This window comes from Dysidea avara, chromosome 1 (assembly GCF_963678975.1).
Source record: "Dysidea avara chromosome 1, odDysAvar1.4, whole genome shotgun sequence".
NCBI lineage: Eukaryota > Metazoa > Porifera > Demospongiae > Dictyoceratida > Dysideidae > Dysidea > Dysidea avara.
This window is the reverse complement of record NC_089272.1, coordinates 51,376,102-51,400,308: the sequence shown is the minus strand read 5'-3', so window position 1 is coordinate 51,400,308 and position 24,207 is coordinate 51,376,102. Positions and strand designations below refer to the sequence as shown.

At 38.2% G+C, this 24,207-nt stretch overlaps 1 protein-coding gene across 1 annotated transcript in view; it reads right to left on the bottom strand.

Moving 5' to 3' along the window:
- The window catches only part of LOC136268340 (cytoplasmic dynein 2 heavy chain 1-like), an 82,881-nt gene extending 71,170 nt beyond the window's left edge, over positions 1-11,711 (bottom strand). The window contains exons 1-8 of the mRNA XM_066063647.1: positions 11,576-11,711; positions 9,672-10,589; positions 8,474-8,617; positions 7,965-8,213; positions 7,128-7,201; positions 6,902-7,079; positions 6,458-6,633; positions 4,128-4,323 (exon numbers count right to left, since the gene is read on the bottom strand). Coding sequence (XP_065919719.1) covers positions 4,128-4,323; positions 6,458-6,633; positions 6,902-7,079; positions 7,128-7,201; positions 7,965-8,213; positions 8,474-8,617; positions 9,672-10,577 — 1,923 coding nt within the window. The 5' untranslated portion in view covers positions 10,578-10,589; positions 11,576-11,711. The remainder of the gene's footprint in view (positions 1-4,127; positions 4,324-6,457; positions 6,634-6,901; positions 7,080-7,127; positions 7,202-7,964; positions 8,214-8,473; positions 8,618-9,671; positions 10,590-11,575) is intronic.
- Positions 11,712-24,207: the final 12,496 nt, after the last annotated feature.

Here is a 24,207-nt window from a genome sequence, read left to right as displayed (position 1 = left end):
TCAGACTTTGTGAATTACTTTTCCTTCGGGTTTTACAGGCGTTTAGCAATTGAGAAACAACAATGCTAGCCTCATAGACTACCAGGAATAGCCTATTCCTTCGAGTTAGGAAGGGGGCGTATCCCCTACATACGCAAACGAAATAAAGAGCAGCTCTGAGGCTTATTCGAGAGAATTTGTGGGAAAAAACACAATAGTCAAACTATAAAACAGTTTAGAAGATACTTCTGTGCGTAATATGCTGTTAAAAGCATTTTGTTTAACAAGTGCTTCCTTAGCAGCGCATAGCAATGTAATCGAAGAATTATGAAAATCTCATGAATTATGAAAGCTGAGAATTACAATATAATTATGTATTATTGCACAACCAAAAACCTATTGATTAATTCCAGATGAGATAACTAGCTGCATGGCGCCTGGTTTTTAAAAGTAGCACAACATCAACTTGTTTTTATGTACGTATGATCCAGTATTGCAGTCACAAATTTGTTAGTGTCAAAGTTTTCTGCTAAATACGCAATCACATTAAACAGAATTAAAAATAATAATTAGAATTGTAAAAAAATGCAGAAGTGTAATGAGATATTGGAGACCATATGTTCTGACAACTTGGCAATCAGGACTCACTGGGAACAGGTCTGCATGAGTGACCACCACTTATCGATCATTATCATTACTTAATGAGATTCTGAATTGCTGAATTTCACCCAGGTAGCTGAAAATCTTTTGTCTTTCTTGGTCACATCAGTATAATGTGCTGGTGAACAGAAGTACATACATGCTAGCCACAGTGTAGTAGAAACTTTGGTAGCATGTTTTTTCCACTGCATAATCTCGTACGTATTCCATTCTAATTTTCCTTCCAATTTTAAAAGAAAGCTACAGCTCTTTACCCTTACAAGGGTGCATGAGTGTACCAGTGTAATACCTATTGCACATAGACATAAACATGATGGGGTGCCGGACTGTACGCCAATGTACGTAACAGCTGCTTATGATGGTGATGTACTGTATTATCTGCATATACAAATGTACATTTTGTTTGCAGTGTATACACACACATACCTACGTACATACTTTATGTGTTTATGTGTAGTTCAAAATTGTATGTTATTGTGTCCAAGACAACATGTGTTAAGGTAGTTAAGCTGTGCCAAATCATTGCACGAATTTATTGATTTGTGTGCATGGATGGAAGGTATGTTTGCATCACGCGTATACACATGCGAGTAATGCTCGCATCTTCTCGCGGGATCATTCTTTTGCAATGTACTGTGGAATATCGCGTGGAAATGCACTAGCCGCGCGAGAAGCTTGCCACACATGAGAACACTCGCTACTGAGTTTAGTAACTTCATACAACACTTAAATCACATAAACATTTGTGACCGATCCCATAATTATGTTCGTGCAAGCCTAGCTAGCTAATTATACATTAGAATGCAATGAACACATGCTGGGTCCACAGAACACAATGGGTGGAATATTTATGAAAATGAAAAAATCCGTAAACTCTAAGCGTTAGTTTCACAATGAAGGAAAGTGATAACACTAAAAATCTTGGTAGCATCGTGATCCCAAATGCAAGAGGAGTTCCAAAATCTTTGTTTCGTGTCAGTACTCTCAAGGAGACAGAAGATATCAGCGTTAGTCTTCCTTGCTTTGGATGAGCGGTTCACTATCGCTTTTTCTCACATTTGTTTGCCTTTGCCGGTCCCCCGTGGACGTAGGAAAGGCCTGGAAGACAAAACTTACCCAGCAATGGATTTGCTTGTTCATGGAGAATTCGATGGTGCAAGTTTCATCTTGGTAGAGGACTGCATCCGTATGTTATGATCGTTTTATTAAACGCCTGTAGTTTATTGTCACTGTACAAATCGATTTTTTGCTGTTAGCACTTCGTAGCGCTGTAACTTTGAAAATTCTTGGCTTCTAGAGTTGAAACTTCGGTTGACCATTCCTTTAACTATCTAGATAAAGAAAATACAAATTAGAAAAATGCACTAACTGGGGTTCTGTGGCATTACTTGGCGACCAATCCATCTAGGTTTACGGTACTGCTAGCTACAGTACTGACTGTAGTCCGTGACAGAATCGAGGAGGTTACCAAGTATTCGGTAGCTACAACACAGGCATTGCAGTAGGAGACTTCACAACTGGCGGAACTGAGTCAGTTCCACCTCCCAAGACCATAGGTGAGACCTGTTATCTGGTCTTGCGTGACGCTCTCGAGTAAAGTTACAGTAGAGAGCAAAATAAAGTTAACGTAATGTAATTGTAATAACTGCGTAATTACAATTGTAATCTTGCTGTAATTGCTTTGTGTAGAAATTTAACGTCTGTGATATTCTGTTAATTACCAGAACTTTAAATATTACACGTTTCTTCAACTACTTAAAATAATATTTGAAACATTAGACCTACATTGAACAGGCTATAGGCAAAAAACAATGGTACTACTTTATGTAATTACATAGTAATTACAATACAATACGTTAACTTTATTTTGCACTCTAGTGTAGCTATCATGGAGCATTACTGTAGCCTTGCTGCATCCACACGGTTCACTCGAGCGCACATCATGCGTGTACATACGACGTTACCCGTGAGCTGTACTGTACTATTTAATTCTTTAATATCCCTGACAATTATGCATATATGTACACAAACTTTTACATTTATAGCTTGTACCATCTACGTACATACAGGCTGTGTAGAGAGACAACTGTTGGTGGAAAGACAACAATGCTACAGACTTTACAAATATATAATCAGCCACTTGTAGACTAATACACTCTCAAGTAGTTACATAGATATGTACCACTTCTGAATCAGCACTTGATGTACGTGTATACAACTTTCGAATTAATGGTGAGATGAAATTACAATAAAATATACATCAGGTCTGCTCTCTGCTCAGTTTAACCACACCCTGTATGTTTAGCATAAGTAGCAGTAGACTTCTCTAATGTAGCAGTTACTTCATGGTACATATAACACATACGTACATATCATTGCATGTCATGTATGTACCGTACATACACACTACAGGGACGGATCCACGGTTTGGCAAGGGGGGGAGGGGGTAGCAAGCATTTGGAGCAGGGAGTCTTGGGGGTTGCAGCCCCTCAGAAGCTCAGTACTTTATATGTTTCAGTACTGACATTAATAAAGTGGTACAATTTTATGTACAAATATGAATATGCTTCTTTCTAAGTGGTCTGCATATATCAAGAGTTGTAGGAATCAGTGACAGTTATAAGTAGTTCAGTTATGACCAAATTGTCATATAGAATGGCTACAAAGGACCAATCTGCAAAATTCCTAACTGGCTATTATATAGTGGCTAAATGTGCCCAGAATGGGGTGCTGCTGCAGATACCAGTTTTCATGTACTAGCAACTGTACGTGGAGGATTATTAAGTGTTGCATGCGATGACTCTTCTATTAGAGTATTTGACGGACTGCTCTATTAGAGTATTTGACTGACTGCTCTATTAGAGTATCTTGATGTTTCTTGTACTTTTTTTGGGAGGGGGGCCTATGCCCCACTGCACTACAACTGAACATTCACTATGCATCATTACAACATGCATGCATGCATATACTATACTATTACTGTTTCTCCTACAGTTTCATATGACATTTTAAGCATTACTGCATACATTAAGTTACAATATTAAAAGTGGACTTGTAAGATAGCAATACTACAAACTAAACAAGTGAACATGTTTAATGAATTAAACCATGATGCAAATATATAAATACGTAATATTTACGTGTGAATGTACGCACGTACGTACAACCTATACATACACACATGCACATGTACATATACGCATGTACAGTATATATGCAATATTCACATACTGTAAATTATTTTTGACTCGTATTTTAGTGCTCCTTGATTTAGCAGTTATCCACATTTCTACATACTTTACACTCATAATATCATAATATGTGCAGAGATTGTATGAAACATGCACATCAAATGCACTGGATGAAGATTTCATTAAAACAAAACTTACTGACGAAGAACACAGACAGACAGAAAACAGGCAAAAAATAGACAACAAACAAGCACACCCTACAATATACATACGTACATGCAGATACACTAGTCAAACCTGTTTCAGAATGATGCCATGCTTGTAGAATTTGGCAGCAGTGGCAGCAGTTTGCTGGATCTTGGTAGGAATGGTGTAGCCAAAGGCAGAGAGTTGCCGCACTTCCCTTAGTAGAGTGACCAGACGATCACTGTAGTGTACCCTCAACTTGCCATCTGAGTGTGCCAGTTCCATCAGCTTACCACTGGTCTGTAGGCTGTGGGGACACAATGCTTTGACGTACTACTGCATATGTACATCAAAATACATGATAGTGTCTTGGCCAGCCAAGAAAGTGGTTTGCCCCACACTGTGGGAATATTGACAAGAAAAAGAAAACATAATTTCCATTTTTCACACCTACATAGCTCCATGTTCTATTGTCCAAATCAAATAATTTTTGTACCGCAAACAGCATTGACCTTCAGCATGCCACATAATAAATTTGAGCAGGATCGCCATATGCATTCACCCTCAAAGTTTTCCTTACTCTTCACTAGGAACTAGATTTATCTTCTTGTTGTTTTCACAAATGAAATGCAAAAAAAGTAACTCGATCACCTTGAAATTTGGCATACATTAAAAACATATTATGGTGTTTTCTTATACAGTGAACCTCTCTTAGTGGCCACCTCATCAATAAGGCCACCTTGTTACAGTGGCCAGGTCCAGAAAGTCCAGATGTATCTTCCATACTATTTCATTCATTTAATTTTGTTAATAGGGCCACCTCATTAATAAGGCCAGTGGCCACATACTGCAGGACCAAACTGGTAAAACTGACACAATAAAAGGGGCCAGCTGAACAGACAGTCAACACATCACTGCAAAAGTTGCTACTCTTGAGTACCTGCCAATAGCTACGTATGCCAATAGTTTTAGCAATGTGCTTCATGCCGTTATACCTCAAGTAATGAATAATCCTATCTGTGCATTATGATGAAACCTGTAGTATACGTATATAGCTGTTACAGCAACTATAGCCAGGTGTTGATTTGTTGAAAACCTTGATAATAAGGCCACTTTGTTTATGGCTGGATTAATGAGGTTTTCATAAATAAGGCCACATCACTAATAGGGCCACTTATTGTGGGTCCCAAAGGTGGCCCTATTAACTGTACTATATAAATCTGGTGTCAGTTTGATATTACAGATTTCTGGATGATAATTTGGATAAATGACCAATTTTACGTCATCTATAGGGTAAACCATGATCAGTTAGATAACCATCATAGTTCAAACGATTTCTTTAAAAACTTGAGGTGTTAGCTACGGAGTAACAAGAAAAAAACTAACCTAGTGTGAAAATGCAGTTGAAACACTCTAATAGAACAGTCACCCGGAAGTTTAAGAAACATCACAAAAACTGTTTAGGATACAAACCACAGATACCTCCATGCCTAATGTCTAAACTCTTAACCACTGAGCCACTACTGTGATGATTGTTCAGTTCATTCTTATAAATGAAATTTCAAGGTTAAAGCTACTCAATAGTAAAGACAATGGCATTTCTTGACCACCTTTGATTTCATAAGTTTTTCTCAATTTTGAAGGCTTCACAATCTTCTACTGCTTGCTGTTTTGTATGGATACATACATACGTACGTACAGAGCAATACACTACACATAATGTTGTGTGCGCACGCGCACACACGAACGCACGCGCACACACGAACGCACGCACACACAGAGTATACCTACACACAAAACACTACAAGGTACAAACATAATGGAAACAGGAATAGGACTGCGATAACAAACAACGGAAAATCTCTAATCAAGGCCGTCATGTCAATATCCAGGTCAAGTTTCGCATCAAAATACTTCTATGTTGTGTTGGTTCATGCAAAACTAATAGAGCAGTCAAGAAATTAAGAAAGAGAGTGGGCATGCATACTATAGTACTTGTAGTCGATTCATGTATAATGATTTTTATTTTGAAACCAATAGTCTGTAATTTCAGGAGACAGTAAGTCTTCTAGCAACAATCACAGGTGATTCTAGTAGGCTAAAATGTACATACGTTTTTAGGAAGTAGTTTTCAGTGCTCACAAGATGGCAAGTTCGTATAACCAATCATGCCTGCTAGTTCATCAAATTCTCTATTAGAATATCTTGCTAAGTGACAGCTCTACTAGTGTTTCTATTGGTTAGTGAAGGATCCAGCAATACTACAATCAAAACACTTAAATGTAGGTATAAAGTTTAACCTAACCTGTATACTGACACGATGATTGATCATTCAATTCCCACTTTCTGTTCCGCTCCCATTCCGTTCTGTTCCCTTCCCATTCCTACTTATTACAGTACCTCTGACACTACAGACAATGATGACACAGACAATACAATACCTTATTGACTGGTGCGGATCATCAATAGCAGACAACATGTCACGTGACCATCCATCAAACTGATCTTGTTGATACTCCTTCAGTTCCTCCTTTAATTCACTAGCATCATGTTTAAAAGATGCAAAACCTCCCAGGTCCCCCAGCAGTGACTCAGCAGTAACTAAAGTCTCTGAAACCTACAAGGAGTACAGAGACACATACATGTGAAAAGTACAGCTGCAGGAACAAAAGTACCTTTCAGTATTACACACATTAAACAGTTAGAACCTATATACGTACGATGCAGTAAAACCACACAATTCTCAAAGGTTTCTCAATCATCTATGTATGTACATGTATGCATACAGTAGATAGTTCATTTGGCAAGCCACAGTAGTACTGGCCACACAATGTATGCACTAACACACAGACAAACACAAACACACACTAATAGTTTATTTTTACTTTTGCCTCTAGTTCTCTGCCCCAGACAATGTTGTTCACGACCTCAGGAAGGTTTTTGCCAGTGGGTGGGCCTGTTTTGTCTGCAGTGTGCCTGCCGTGCCTACCACTAGCAGTGCAGCTTGTAAACTCCTCCTTCAGGGACTTGACAAAACTCAACAACTGGCCCAACAAGGTCTCCCTATTAATCCAAACAATACAAAATTATGAACAGGGAAATATGATTTACCTTTCAGATACCAGTTCCTTGCTAACAGATGGTCTCTTTATCAACTCCTTGTATCTCTGGAACTCCCTCAGTAACTAGAAAATAACACAAATTCAAATAGCACTATACTGCAATTACCCCCTGTTATATAGCATTTATTGGGATGAAATACAGAGATCACTTTGATGTCTGAAGTAATCTCTTTGTAGCGAAGATACTTGGATGGTACTAAGAAACCTGTAACCATCAATCAACAAATCACACCCATCAGTGTCTGGAATATCAAGACACTAAAAAAGCTGTTTCATCTTTGAAGTAAGAACCACTTACAAGATAAGAGAGAGATCAATGGACACATGTAGTGCCTATATACATATATAGCTTATACAAACAAACTGTGTTAGGTCACATCTAATCAAATTTTGTAATACCTCTGATGCTGGTACCTACATTAGAAAGAGGGCAATTGGAAACAGTGGAATTGGAAACTGGAATGGAAAATGGAAATCGTCAACTCATAATATATGTGTAAAAACCTTACTTAGTGGTCACCTTGTAATGATCACCATTTTTACAAAGACCACCTCTATAGAAAGACCTCATTGTAATTAAGTTATAATAAAGCATACTTTATGATTTAAATGATTATACCACTTCACGGTCAACTGTTATAAAGACCACCTTTTTACAAAGACCACCTCTTTACATGGTTAAGTATGCCTTAGCCATCTCTGAGATGTAATTACAATGCGGTCTTTGTACGGAAGTGGTCTTTGTAAATGAGCATTTACCTAATCGCAGCATGGTAAGTTACATACATATATCCAGAACAACACAAAATTTTAATAGATAGTTCACCTGTTGTGGATGAGCATCAAGTTTGCTCAACTTCTGCCGCAATTTCCCTGCAATCCTCTGCTCAGCTGGCTCCATTCCTCGTGTGTACTGTGCCACAGCCGCCATCCAAAGTGGTTGTGTGTACAAGTTATGATGGAGTGGATTGAGGCCAGCAAAAGGAGTGAACGCTGACACCAGTTGTAGTTCTTTCTGCTCCTCAGAAGATAATAATCTGAGAAGCTGTTCATGTAGTGTACGAAGAGATAGCACCTGGATCAAACATAACAAGATTCAATCTGAAAACAGGTTTATCAACAATATGACATAACAAACAACAAGTGATACAAAATAGCCAAACACTCTAATATTACATATCAGTGCAACAAGCATGGGGAAAATACACACCTATATGTACCTTTTGCATGTATACATACACATGTAAGTAAGCCTCTATGTACATGTGTGTGTAATGAAGTGCATGTAATTTCAAATTAGTAGCTACGGTATACAACCAATACAGTACTAAATACCTCTTCCAGTCTGTCGATAAGCTGCTGAAGACTAAGGCTGCTGAATTTCTTTCCCTTCCAAGGATGACTGGAGTAGTTCTTCCAATACTGTAGTGTCAACATCTCTGCTGCTGATGACCACTTCTCACACACATGTACTCCATCCTAGCAGAAGTGACACACAATAATTGGTGGGTGACTGTACATCAAATCAAGTCAAATATTTTCCAAAAAGAGTTACGTACCTACGTAGATATTACATACAAGCACGTACATACTAGGACTGTTGCAAATAGTTCAAACATTTGACCATTCAAATTTCATATTATTCGTATGCATGAGATACTGTTCAAAAAAAATATTCATTTTTGTATTGGTAAGCTGTTTCATTTACAACTGGTAAATTTATCCCTCCATGAGGTTTCAAAACTGTGATCTTAGTCCCCCTCTTGCATTGATTTGTTATTTTGTAATGGTTTCTGTACCTACCATACCAACTAAAAAACTTGATTTGTCACTTTTTACAAGCCTTTCCCCCTTACTTTTTACAGACAAAGAATGTTAGAAGCTTTGATCATTTGCAGTCAAAACATTCAGTTATTAATAAATCAATGTTCATCCCAGCCGTAATACATGTATGAACACTACACCAGGTCATTGCTGTTGACCTGGATGACCCACTGACTCTGATAGTTAATTCAGGCCAGACTCAGATCTGAGTGGGGTGTGACGACTTCAATTATAAAAAGCCATGCATACCTACATACATACATTCTGGACACCTTGCTGGTGTATCAAATAAAAAGGGTAACTATGTAAAAGATAATCAAGCTCTAACACATCCACACAAGTTTTTTCTATGATCAACAATGAATTAGTGAGCATGGCTCCATGTAAGTTTACAGGCAGTAACAGCAACACAGCATACTGACTAATCCACATGTACCAACACAAAAGAAAGAACCTGGAGGGCTAGACTAGGACACATACAGTACACACTCTTCCACATCGCCAAACTGAATAATTTTAGTTCACATGCATTCCAGACCAAGATATTCCATAAAGACACTAGATTCAGTGACCTGACCTGATTTCAACCCCATACCATACCACTTGAACGTACTGTCTTTACTGAACATTAGGAATGTAAACATAATACACAAATAGGCAATACAGACAGACAGACAGACACACACACACACACTAAAACAGGACTCACTTGTAGGTTATTTCTGACTTGGTTAAAAGCCGCATGCCATACATCCAGACCACTTAGTTTCCTCTGGACAAACCGTCCAACAGAATCACTCACAACTTCCAACATGTGTTTCATACGCTTTTCAGGATAAACTGGTTCGTGTTCAACCTGTTTCCACAGATCATCCAGTGCATCCTGTGTGACTTCAACAAGTTCTAGCGCTTCCACAAATGACAAAGAATCAATGTTAGTGAAGTTGTTAGCAACAGGCTGAAGTAACTCCTGAAAGTACTGCCCACGTTCTTTTATTTCCAGCCTAGTGCCTGATGCACCAACATCACTCCAGAATTTGTATTCATCCATTGGGGTGAGTATTCCAGCCAGACTGGCATCTTCAAGTGATCGGGTTGACGCAGACGCATCGAGTGTAATAAACTTGCCATGTTTTCTAAGTGTGCTACCTAAGCCTGCTTCTAGCTCAACCAAAAGGCTTTGTAGCTTAGGATCGATGGTTTTGTTCCATCGAGAATCCTTCAGTAAAACAGGCCCAAACACCTTCTGCACAGAATGATACAGAGTGTCAATGGGAGAATCAAGCATTGAAGAAACTATGATATTAGAATGAAGGTTGTCTGGATTAATAGTTGTGGGTCTGAGTTTAAAGAAAATCAGCCAGTTATCACCACCAGAAACATCGACAACATTTGCAGCATTGTTACTTGGTTTAAAACTGTTGTAGACTTGAATGAAACGGACATCTTGGGTGAGCTCAAGTCGGGCAGCAAGCACAGAGCAATTTCCATCATCAAGAAAGGCATTCAACTCAACAGAATCAAATATGTGTTTGATCATGCTGTCACCAGTGGTGGTGCTGAAGAAATTGCAAATGGTGGCTAAGACGAAATCTTTCCTGGAGTCACCTGACATTTTTCACTGCAACTAAAGATGATACGTACATCTGGTTACTAATGTAATACACATTAATGCATAGACAGATGTACAAATCCAGAGTTAAGGGTAACTAGTTACTTTTGCAACTAAGTTATGTAATATATTACCTTTAAAGTAACTAGTAATATAAACTAGTCGCATGCTTTATAACTGTTCAAAACAATTATACAATAGTTATATACATAGTAACTAGTAAGCATGCTTTAAAAGAATACTCTAAATTTTACACCATATATGCTATAGTAGACACATTCTGTGTACTGTTCTTCATGAGCAACAGATGAAACTAAGCTGAAATGGCCTCAGAATTGTTATTTTCATAAAGTACATTATGTATAGTCCTCTTCTTCCTTTGCTAAAGCATATCCAAGATTTCAAGAAAATGACTTACAGAACTTAACAAACAAGCATAAGAAAGTAAGTAGTAGTGTAACTTCTAGTTAGGCCACACAAACTTAATTATTAATAACACACACGCACTTCCCATGTACTGTTTGCAGCTATACAAAAGCATCTCTAGTTAATGTAATACACTGACCAACCTTGGGAAGCTAGTTTCATCTTGCAGACCCTTTTCTCTTCACAGGGGTGGCAGGGATACGACATTGATGGGTGCATAATTTACAAGCATGGTGTATTAACAACCGTATCCCTTCCCTTGGCTTATATAATAACTTGTACACACTCCACCTATAAATGGATGGACTGGTACAGAGTCTGCCTTCTGTGTTCGCCAGTGCCTAACTGGTAAAGTTGATAATAAACAAATAAATGTTTAATTTAAGTCACGTCGAAGTGACAAATGAATGCTCGGATCAGAAAGGTCATAGTCTCGCATGCATCTAGGCATTAGTCAATGTAGAAAACCTTGTAGGAAAACTCTAGTGTGATTCAAATTGGCTCGATGTCACTCGCATTTCTAATAAAGCGCACCATGCACACAAGTGTGTGATATCGATAGTGAAATGACTTACTAGTGTGACGTACAGCAAACCCTTCTATCTGTCTCCTAAACTCAACAACAATTTCTCATGGCCGTAATATCCCAATGATTGAGTTTTGTTTATTCCCGCGAGTTGCCATTAGAAACTAGCCCGTGCTCGAAAATATTAGAGTATGGTCGTAATCTACAGGCAGACCAGGTCGAAGTACAGGTAGCAGTGATGGTAGGTTTACCACTCGTTAATGGCGCGAATGAATGCATAATGTTATGCAGCTAGAGAAACGTGGCCAAAATTTCCGTCATGGGGGAGAGTCTGGTTCGAAAAAAGGGTGGGGAGCAGACTACCGGTCAGTGTGGTGGGTCATGTGCCACACACTGTTTGAGACAGAAAGTGACTGTACCTAGAGAGTGACTGTGTTCATCTAACTATGCACATAGCTGTAACACAGCTGAACCCCATCAAAGCTCCCTGCCCAGAGGGTTGGCCACTTTTTTTTTTGACTTAACTTGAAGAATGTCGCTGCACAAGAACTTTGTCCATTCTATTCAATAAGTCCTTGGCGCCCTCAGAACGGCCAAACTGCTGGAAGGGAGCCCTAATAACCCCGGTATTTAAAAAGGAGGCCACGCCCATCATAATTAAAATTACTGGCCTATTAGTCTGACTTCTCCCATCTGCAAACCAGGATCTATCATTAAGGACTTCATTCAGGGTCGTCAACATAGTTGTACTCCAGGAAGAGATTCTGCTCAACCCAGCTACTATTGGCCACGAGTGATATTGGACAAAAGTATTACAGTGGAACCTCTCTATTACGGACATTTTGGACCCAGAATTCTTGGCCATTTTTTGCTGTAATATAGAGGTTTTCCTCTTTCAGAGATAAAGAATGTATTAACCAGACCTGTTGGGACCAAAATTTTTGTCCTTATTATGGATGTTTTTTCTATTGCATCCTTAATTCGGGGAGTTTGTTAAGACTTAGATATGCTGGCCACTCTGTCGATATCTTGTATTTTGACTTTGTTTAAGCTTTAGATTTCATCCCACACAGTGATTTGTAAACTCTGACAGCATATTTCATACACAAATACTGACTATTTATTCCATCTATGTTTAGGTGTTGGAACTAATAGTAATAGTCCAAAAATTCTATGCATTGGCTCAAACAAAAACAGATGACAGCCCCAAATAGTGAATAACATTAGAGTCATTTATAGATTTGAGGTTTGTTTTGTCTTGTTATAGGGACTTTTTAAAAATAGTTGTTCCAATGCTGAATAAAGATGGGTAGTATTGGAACACTATATTTGCTGTGTGAGGTTGTGGTATATCTGGTAGACTTCTGGAATGGATTGAGAACTTCCCTGTGGGAAAGAAGCAAAAGGTTGTTTTGAACAACCACGGATCAGAATGGTCAGATGTTGTCAGTGGACCGGAGTACCACATGCAGGGCTCAGTTTTAGGCCCTATTCTGTTTAATATTTATGTAAGCGACATGCCCTTAATTCTATAATTGTTAACAGTCCCATTGTCCAGTTTGCTGATGATGTATATAAAAATGTTTAGAACTGTTGTACGACTTCCTTCAAATTCAGCAAGATATTAATTGTATAACTGGCTACTCCTGGGTAAACCACATGGATTTGGTGAATACATAATTGATGGTGCTGTTATTAGTCCTTGTAATGTTGTAAGAGATCTAGGAATATTGATAGACCAGCCATGCAGCTGAAATTTCACAACCAAACTACTGCTATTAAAGTCATAGCAATTATTCACAAAGCTTTTCAACACTTTGACAAAAAAATACATTTATTAACTTATACAAAACTTACGTTCGGCTTGTGTTTGAATATGGAAATGTTATTTGGAGACCTCAATGCATTTTGTATCAACAACAAGTTGAGAGAAGAGCAACCAAACTAGTTCAAGACCTTTGGGATTGCACATACAATACTTACCTTAGACTTCATTTCACTGAAATACCGGGTACAATGTGGACACATGATAATGATTTACCAGCTATTGAAAAATTATCTCAATGTAGATGCTTTAGATTTGTCAATCAGTAATAATTCATGCATGACTAGGGGTCACAATTTCAAATTATTTAAGCCACATACTTCAACTAGAGTGAGATCTTCATTTTTTTACCATAAGAGCTATCAATGACTGGAACAACCTACATTATCATGTAGTCAATGTGCCCTCGTTAAATGATTTCAAAAAATCTACTTGACTAGCTGGTCTACTTTGTTGTATAATTAGTTGATTTGTCGTACAATTGTAGTGATAGTACACTAGTTTTTGCTCTGTTAATAATAATAACTAAAGATCAGGCTTTACAGTCTACAGACTACGAGCCTTCTTTACCTGCATTTGACCTCACATTTGACATGTACTACATGCCTTGTTAGGTAGCCACCTCCATTTTGGGTTATGAAGTTTAAATTATTTTCTCTAAAGCAAATCGTCACTGATGGTTTTCATCATGAATGTCAGTGATGTTTTGTGAGTTCTACTGCAGTAACTTTTCATCACATTCTACCTGCATCTCTGTTACTGTATGAACAAGATGATGATATAATGTAGGTAGCAGTGAATATAATGTTGTTTTATAATTTATTATTGACAAGAACATCTTTCCACAAATTTAAGTTGATGGTGAACAAGGTAGATGTTTTAATTAGCATTGTATGCTACTGCTTAGTTACCATGCAATACACTACACACTGATCACACAGACTACACACGCATTAGTGCGAGCTTATGATAGCTTAAGCCCTGTTAAGGGATGACTCATTGTACAGTTAAAAAGTTTGAATCGTTTTACTACATTTTAATATTGGTTACTCTGAAGATTGTACTGTGTTGTCATAGAATATACTATTGCTTTGAATATATTAAATGTTAGTCCAGTGTTTGACTTAAACAATCAATTTTCAAAAGTTATTGAAGTGAATTTGTCAAAACATGATACCTCCAGTGTATTTTTATTGTGGGTAACCACTGTGGAGTTTATTTCAAACCTCACTTTTTATTGTGCAAAAAAATTAAATGTTGTGTTATTGTGTTTAACAATACAATTTCTGATATTATTATTTAAAAATCCAATTTCTGATATTATATTTAAAATACAAATTTCTGTTGTGAATAACAGCATAAGGCAGAAAAGCTGATACTGAAAAGAAACTTGTTTGTGATGTATGTAAACCTGCTATTTATTTAGTTATTTATTAAGGCTATACAGCAAGGGTGCTGAAGGTCTGTAGGACCAGGTCCTGTTTAAAGTTTACATAAAGTATGTTTGAAAAGGTGAAAGAGAAAAAATCCATGACTTGACCTGGGTAGCCTCCATCCGATTAACGCTCAAACGTTTACAGAGGTGTGACCTATACTTACAGTAAACAAGTCTAGTGTTTTGAGAATTAATCTTTGTTGTGACCATAGGAATTCCCAACAGTGATGTCATACCCATAGAAACTAATAGTTTTATGTATAGGCAATCCTTGTATGTGGGTTCATAACTCACTTTGGTTCTTTGTGAATTTACCTTGACAGTTTTTTCTTCACTACTACATCAGGTGAGTATTATCAAATCACAGTGGTATGGAGCCAGTTTCATCATTATGGTTGCCCAGGCATGGCACCAATAATTTTTGCGGCACTATCAGTAAGGACCCTGACAAGGTATGAGAATTTTTTACAAAATCAAGATATGTAGTTTGTGAACTGAGGCTGCTACTAAATTTGTAACCAAGACAAATTAAACTCGTAACAAGGATTGTCCGTAGTGACATCACTGCTGCAAATCTCTTTAACTATATTATTATCTATGTTATAACAATCTAATCAAAAACAGCCAAGCTGTAAAAAAAGGTGTGGCCCCCAAAAAGGCCATGGTGAAAAAAGATGTGAAATCCAAGGTGGCGGCCAAGAAATGGCTGTGATGGTAGGTTAATGGTTACATTTTAATAACGACAATTCAGGTGAATTTGGTGCCAAGACCAAGCGGCACAAAATTCACCTGAACTGTCGTTATTAAAATGTAACCATTAACCTACCATCACAGCCATTTCTTGGCCGCCACCTTGGATTTCACATCTTTTTTCACCATGGCCTTTTTGGGGGCCGCACCTTTTTTTACAGCTTGGCTGTTTTTGATTAGATATCACTTCTTTTTGTATTTGTATACTGCAAAGCCGGCCTATGGCTGGCTTTGGGGCTTTTTTAACCCATGTGTTTTTTTCTTTACCACAGGAAGAAGAAAAGAACTTAAAGAAGATTTTTAATGCTTCAATTGTTTTTGATTTTATTAGTAACTAGCATTGGTATCTGCCCTATGTGCAGGACCATCTCCACATTAAACATTTTAATGCCACGAAGAAGGACTAAGCATTAAACACCAGCACTGCTAATGTAGCTATGTAGGGTACATGGTGATGTCACATTTTTTAAAGAGCATGAGGTTTTCTTATGTCATTAATGATGCAAAACACTAAAGTTTATTGTTTGTGGTTTTGACAGGAATGTAGTTTAATTATTCAGTACATCTTCCCTACCAGTGACTCCAACGTGCTGTATAGAACAAACGAAACCTTTGCTGCTTTACATGACAACTAATGCAACAATAATAAATATATTGGGAACCAAGCATAAATATTAGTGTCCTATATTTGCTGTGTAGCATGTATGTCGATAGTGCTTTAAAGTACATGATCCTTATGCAGTACATAATAATTTATAGTGAAGCATGCATGCAAGGCTAGCTAATTAGTTAAACTGCATGCGAGCTAAGGCAATTCTATACAGTATACCCTACATTACATACAGGTTGTGTACACACGGTACAGTTTCAGTTTCTACATTTTGATGTTTACCTTACTGACTGTCTCAAAGAGAAATGAAATTGAGCATAATTTAAAGTCAACACAATTTGCAGTTATAGTTACTGCATGGCAAGCAAAAGTTCAGAACTTGTCCTATGCACTTTCAGTTCTGATGTTGCAGTGACACATATACCTCTTGCCATACAAAAACCCAGTTTTGAAACACCTGCAGTGTAATTGACCAATAAGGTAATGTATGAATCTTTAGAGTGAAAGCATGTAAGCAGGATAGTGAAACAGTTGTGCCAGGTCAGATGCAGTTCCTCGGTGTAAACTATGGATCTGCATGGTTCCAGTATTATCATTTTTCAGATGCACAGTAGTATTTGTTCAATCATGCAAGCTGCCTATTACTGCAGCAGTATTGAGGTAAGTCTGAACAAACAGTTTTTCATGTCAGTGCACACCTATGTGCTTAAAACAAAGATGTAGATATTCTGGATACTGGTGAAAGAAGCTTTTACCTACTCTAATACAACACACTGGACCAACACACAGATGGACAAATATGTTGGCAATTTGTCTGCCCTGTCCCAAAAGTGCTATAAGAGTCCCTATTATGTGACGTAATTCAGTGCCAGTGCTGAAAAACTGATCATAAGAGTTTGTAGATGAAGACTTGCATTGAACAGATAGAGCAAAAAGGTGCATCAAAAAGGTCCCAAAAGTGAAAAAAAAAAGTTATGACCTAGGCGGGGATTGAACCCTGGCTGGTTATAATAACTTGGGGTTAAGGGAGGTGCACAAATCGCCACAGTTGTTTATCAGTGGTTTTGACAGGAATGTAGCTCAACTTTTCAGTGATCCTTCCCTACACCAGTGCCTTCATCGCCCTATAAAGAGCGAACAAAAGCACGTATTGATTTGCTACAACAACACTCGAGTTGCCAGATGATGGGCGTTTAATTTCGCTAAAGTCCCGCCTCGATATGTGCTTTGCATGCCAAGATATGATGAGCTAAAAGTCGTGTTTTAAAAAGGTGTTCACAAAAAGGTACTGAGTAGAAAGAAAAAAATCTGTCAACACGTGGATTTGAACCGACGACCTCTTACACGCTAGTCAGGCGTTCTACCACTTCAACAGTATGTGCTGTGGTTTTCAAAGGAATGTTGCTCAAGTTTTCTCTACACCTTGGCCTTCTACGCGCTGTAGAGACCGAACGGAAGTATGCGTGAACTCGTGATAACAATCTTAGAGTAGGCGGATGATGAGCGCTTCATTATCAGCACAGACTATGTCGATTCGCGCCAAGTCTGGTGAGTAAGCAGCGTGACCGTCAGACAGACAGACAGACAGACAGCTTTTCAGCTTTATATATATATATATAATATATATAATATATATAGATATATAGATATATAGATTATACAAATTATATACATATGTTTATTACATGCCCATTATTCCCCACAAGATATTTTTTTTGCAGTTGATCTCTCTACTGGGTGACTTGAAATGTAGCTGAACTATATACAGGATGGTTTCTTTGTAGCTGAACTCTCTACAAGGTGACCTCTTCTAGCTGGTCTCTCTACAGGGTGATTTGTTTCTAGCTGAACTCTCTACAGGTGATTTGTTTGCAGCTAAACTCTCTACATGGTGGTTTGTTTGTAGCAGAACTCTCTACATGATGGTTTCTTTGTAGCTGAACTCTCCATAAGGTGACTTCGTCTAGCTGAACTCTCTACAGGGTGATTTTTTTGTAGCTGAACTCTCTACAGGGTGATTTGTTTGCAGCTGAACTCTCTACATGATGGTTCCTTTGTAGCTGAACTCTCTACAAGGTGACTTTGTCCAGCTGATCTCTCTACGGGGTGATTTGTTTCTAGCTGAACTCTCTGCAGGTGATTTGTTTGCAGCTGAACTCTCTACATGATGGTTCCTTTGTAGCTGAACTCTCTACAAGGTGACTTTGTCCAGCTGATCTCTCTACGGGGTGATTTGTTTCTAGCTGAACTCTCTGCTGGTGATTTGTTTGCAGCTAAACTCTCTACATGGTGGTTTCTTTGTAGCTGAACTCCCTACATGATGGTTTCTTTGTAGCTGAACTCTCTACAAGGTAACTTCTTCTCTACAGGGTGATTTGTTGTAGTTGAATTCTCTACAAGGTGGTTTGTTTGAGGCTGAACTCTCTACATGGCGGTTTCTTTGTAGCTGAACTCTCTACAGAGTGATTTGTTTGCAGCTGAACTCTCTACATAATGGTTTCTTTGTAGCTGAACTCTCCATAAGGTGACTTCGTCTAGCTGAACTCTCTACAGGGTGATTTTTTTGTAGCTGAACTCTCTACAGGGTGATTTGTTTGCAGCTGAACTCTCTACATGATGGTTCCTTTGTAGCTGAACTCTCTACAAGGTGACTTTGTCCAGCTGATCTCTCTACGGGGTGATTTGTTTCTAGCTGAACTCTCTGCAGGTGATTTGTTTGCAGCTGAACTCTCTACATGATGGTTCCTTTGTAGCTGAACTCTCTACAAGGTGACTTTGTCCAGCTGATCTCTCTACGGGGTGATTTGTTTCTAGCTGAACTCTCTGCTGGTGATTTGTTTGCAGCTAAACTCTCTACATGGTGGTTTCTTTGTAGCTGAACTCCCTACATGATGGTTTCTTTGTAGCTGAACTCTCTACAAGGTAACTTCTTCTCTACAGGGTGATTTGTTGTAGTTGAATTCTCTACAAGGTGGTTTGTTTGAGGCTGAACTCTCTACATGGCGGTTTCTTTGTAGCTGAACTCTCTACAGAGTGATTTGTTTGCAGCTGAACTCTCTACATAATGGTTTCTTTGTAACTGAACACTCTACAAGGTGACTTCTTCTAGCTGATCTTTCTACAGGGTGAATTGTTGTAGCTGAACTATCTACAAAGTAACTTCTTCTAGCTGATCTCTCTACAGGGTGATTTGTTTGTAACTGAACTCTCTGCATGATGGTTTCTTTGTAGCTGAACTCTCTACAAGGTGACTTCTTCTAGCTGATCTTTCTACTGGGTGATTTGTTTGCAGCTGAAATCTCTACATGGTGGTTTCTTTGTTGCTGAACTCTCTACAAGGTGAATTCTTCTACCTGATCTCTCTACAGGGTAATTTGTTTGTAACTGAACTCTGTACAAGTGCGTTTTTGTGGGTGATCTCACTGCAGGTTGATTTGTTTGCAGCTGAACTCACTAAAGGGTGATTTTGCTTGTAGCTGAACTCCTTGCATTGTGTCTAGTTTCTAGCTGATCTCTCTACAGGGTGATTTGTTTGTAGCTGATCTCTCTACAAGTTGATTTGTGTGTAGCTGATCTCTCTGCAGGTTGATTAATTTGTAGCCGATCTCTCTACAAGGTAATTTGTTTGTAACTGAACTGTCTATAAGGTGATTTATTTGTAGCTGATCTCTCTGCAGGTTGATTTGTTTTAGCTGAACTCTCTACAGGGTGATTTACTTGTAGCTGAACCCCTTACATTCTGTCTAGTTTCTAGCTGATCTCTCTACAGGGTGATTTGTGTGTGGCTGATCTTTCTACAGGTTGATTTGTTTGTAGCCGATCTCTCTACAAGGTAATTTGTTTGTAGCTTAACTCTGTACAAGGTGCTTTTTTGTAGGTGATCTCACTGCAGGTTGATTGTTTTGTAGCTGAACTCACTAAAGGGTGATTTGCTTGTAGCTGAACTCCTTACATTGTGTCTAGTTTCTAGCTGATCTCTCTACAGGGTGATTTGTTTGTAGCTAATCTCTCTACAAGTTAATTTGAGTGTAGCTGATCTCTCTGCAGGTTGATTAATTTGTAGCCGATCTCTCTACAAGGTAATTTGTTTGTAGCTGAACTCTCTATAAGGTGATTTGTTTGTAGCTGATCTCTATACAAGTTGATTTGTGTGTAGCTGATCTCTCTGCAGGGTGATTTGTTTGTAGTCGATCTCTCTACAAGGTAATTTGTTTGTAGCTGAGCTATCTATATGGTGATTTGTATGTAGCTGATCTCTCTGCACATTGATTTGTTTTAGCTGAACTCTCTACAGGGTGATTTGTTTCTAGCTTATCTCTCTACAGGTTGATTTGTGTGTAACAGATCTCTCTACAAGCTGATTTGTTTGTAGCTGATCACTCTGCAGGTTGATTTGTTTCTAGATGATCTCTCTACAGGTTGATTTGTTTGTAGCTGAGCTCTCTGCAAAGTGTTTTGTTTGTAGTTGATCTCTCTACAAGGTGATTTTTTGTAACTGACCTCTCTTCAGGGTGATTTGTTTCTAGCTGATATCTCTACAGGGTGATTTTTTGTAGCTGACCTCTCTTCAGGGTGATTTGTTTCTAGCTGATCGCTCTACAGGTTGGTTTGTTTGTAGCTGAACTCTCTACAGGGTGATTTGCTTGTAGCTGAACTCCTTACATTGTGTCTAGTTTGTAGCTGATCTCTCTACAGGGTGATTTGTTTGTAGCTGATCTCTATACAAGTTGAATTGTGTGTAGCTGATCTCTCTGCAGGTTGATTTGTTTGTAGCCGATCTCTCTACAAGGTAATTTGTTTGTAGCTGAACTATCTAAAAGGTGATTTGTTTGTAGCTGATCTCTCTGCAGGTTGATTTGTTTTAGCTGAACTCTCTACAGGGTGATTTATTTGTAGCTGAACTCCTTACATTGTGTGTAGTTTGTAGCTGATGTCTCTACAGGGTGATTTTTTGTAGCTGAACTCTCTACAAGGTGATTGCTTGTAGCTGAACTCCTTACATTGTGTCTAGTTTCTAGCTGATGTCTCTACAGGGTGATTTTTTGTAGCTGAACTCTCTACAGGTTGATTTGTTTCTAGCTTATCTCTCTACAGGTAGATTTGTTCATTGCTGATCGCTCTAAAGGTTGATTTGTTGCAGCTGAACACCCTGCAAAGTGTTTTGTTTGTAGCTGATCACTCTAAAGGGTAATTTGTTTGTAGCTGAACTCTCTCCACAGTGACTTGTGTGTAGCTGAATTCTGTGTAACTGAATTCTCTAAAGAGTGACTTAATTGTAGCTGAATTCTCTACACAGTGCATGACTTGTTTATAGCTGAACTTTCTTCAGTGTGACTTGTAATGTTCTGAATCTCTATAGTGATATATTTGCATAACTCTCCACATGGTGACTGTCTTCTTGCTGAACTGTCTATAAGATTAACTGTTTGCAGCTGAACTCCCTACAGAATAACTTGTGATGTAATAAAATTCTATAATGGAATAAATAAATTAGCCGAATGCTCTATTAGGGTGACTGTTCTATTAGAGTATCTCGATCTTGCATTTGCTACACGGAGTTGGCTTTCGAATCATAACTCAGTGGTTTGTAATCCGATTCTTCTGTACTACTGCAAGGACTTTCTATGAAGATTATTCCAGCTATACACCGATTTTCAGCTCATTGCTCTAAGCGGTTTGCCTAGTAGGCGTGAAAACTAATACTTTTTTATTCATAAAAATCGATCGCGTAATTGTGACACAGGTTGGGTTTTGTGTCATATCTCCGTGGTCTTTATCTCGATTCCTTTCAAACCACCAAAAGGCACTCCTACGATGGTTACTCCATCTACATAGCAATTTTCAACTCATTCCATGAAGCGGTTTACCCTGTAGGCGTGACAACAAATCGATCTTGTTTTACGCGAATAATCGGTCATAACTCCTGAACCATTCATCGGATTTGTACCAAATTTGATGCTAGGATTCGCCTTTGGACTCCCTTTCTGTGTGCCAAATTTCAAGGCGATCGGAGTACGCGTTTGCTTGTTATAGCAATTTTTGCAAGTGTGCGAAAAGACGAAGACGAAGAAGAAGAAGAAGCAGCAGAAGAAGAAGAAAAAAAAAAAAACGAAGAAAAAAATACAAAACTTTGGCAGCTCGTATCTCGGAAATGGCTGGAGTGATTTCCTTCAAATTTGGAATGTAGACTCCCTTGGCTGGCGGGCAACTGTGTAGCAAATTTGGTTCCAATCAGATAAGTGATCACCGAGATACAAATGTGTGAAAATGACGTTTTCGTTCTTCCTGTCAATATACTCACGGGTGTGGCGCGCCAGCTTCTTGGGCCGCACGACACACTACCGTGTGTCTTGATGTTCACATTAATTGGGAAATTTAGTTGATAAATCCTGATATGAACTGAACTCCTGTTGAGTTATTCAGTTTCTCAGGACCTGATTGTTCACTCATACAACAAATTCAAGATACTGTTCTCTGGTACTGGTTGGTTGTGGCCTATGTGTCCACTTACATAATCTTGATTCCACCTATTGGTCTGCGAGAGTTACATGACAAGTTGTTATTGTGATACACTGTGATCTTTACAAGTGTTGATGATCCCAATACATTTATACCAACTATAGTATGTTCACGTTGAGCTGAATCCTGAAAAACAGCTAAAAATTAAAAGTGGATTTTTTCTCAACAGAGTTAACATTTCAGCCAACCAGATGATTATTGGTAACAACAAAGGTGTCAACAACAGACACGTATGGTTTGGCTCCATTACAAGTTTGGGAAAGGGTTGTAATGGACACTGTACTTATATGGCTTCCCCATAGGAAATGTATTGTGAAAATTTTGATTGGCCATAAATATTATGTCAAACATTTGAACAAAAAGATTTTGAAATATTTTTAGCGGGTCAAGCAGTACTACAAATGAGCCAAATTTCAAGATCGTGTGTAATTGCATCCATGAGTTATTAAATGTTTTTGAGGGTTCAGCTCAACGTGAACATACTATATACCATGACCAAGACTGTCTCAAATGTTATGTTGGACAATACTATTGACTGTACATTGAGTAAACTAATTGTTGCTGTGCAACTGTGTAAAGTGGCATTGGCAATAAATTTCACATTCATCCCACAATTCATGAACTTTACATTATGGATTATCACAGTGATTGAGTTTTTGATAAAATATTATAATAACATTTTAAGGTTATTTCAGATATTCCAGTAATTGAAACATTATTAACATTTTCTATTGAAAGTGTTGTGCACTTGTGGGATGAATGTGAAATTGCCACTTTACACAGTTTCATATAGGCCTGAGTCAAATATGCTCAGAACTTTGCCCAAAATGCTTTCAGGAATTTCCATCTATTATGCTCTTTCAGTGTTCCCATTATGCTTACATTATGCTCCTAGGTTAGTAATGTTGGAACATTTTAATAAGTGAATGCTCTAATAGAGTGTTTTACTATAAAATGACTGTAGAGTATCGATCCTAGGAGCTATGTACAATGCAGTTGAGTGCTCTATTGCATTTTCCACTGACTGGTCTATTAGAGAGTATCTATCTATTTTCATGGAATTAAGCTCCATAGTTTGAAATGTCCACCTACAGTAAATGCTGGTATTATGCTGGCATATAACACTCCAGCCTATTATGCTTTGTATTATGCTGGCATATTTGACGCAGGCCTAGTTTCACAGCAATGATTAATGTGCTTGACTGTAATTGCGTTTATTTCCTTTGCTTCTATATTAGCAATGCTGGAATGGTTTGTTCCCAAGTCCTGTGTTGACTGATACAGATTACCCCTAGATAGTGGTGATGAGACCTGTAATGCTACCTAGAACATAAGTTGATGACAACATTAACATTTCCAGAATTAGAAAGCACTTTGCAGATGTTACATGGATGAAAGCCATTGAATCTAAAAGAATATGAAGCATTATATTATAGCCAAGTATGTGAGCATGATTTATGCAGAATAAAAGGAAAGACCAATGTCTATTTGCTGCAATGGATGCTTGCAATAGTAAAAAGCAGCTCCAAAACAGAAGGAATA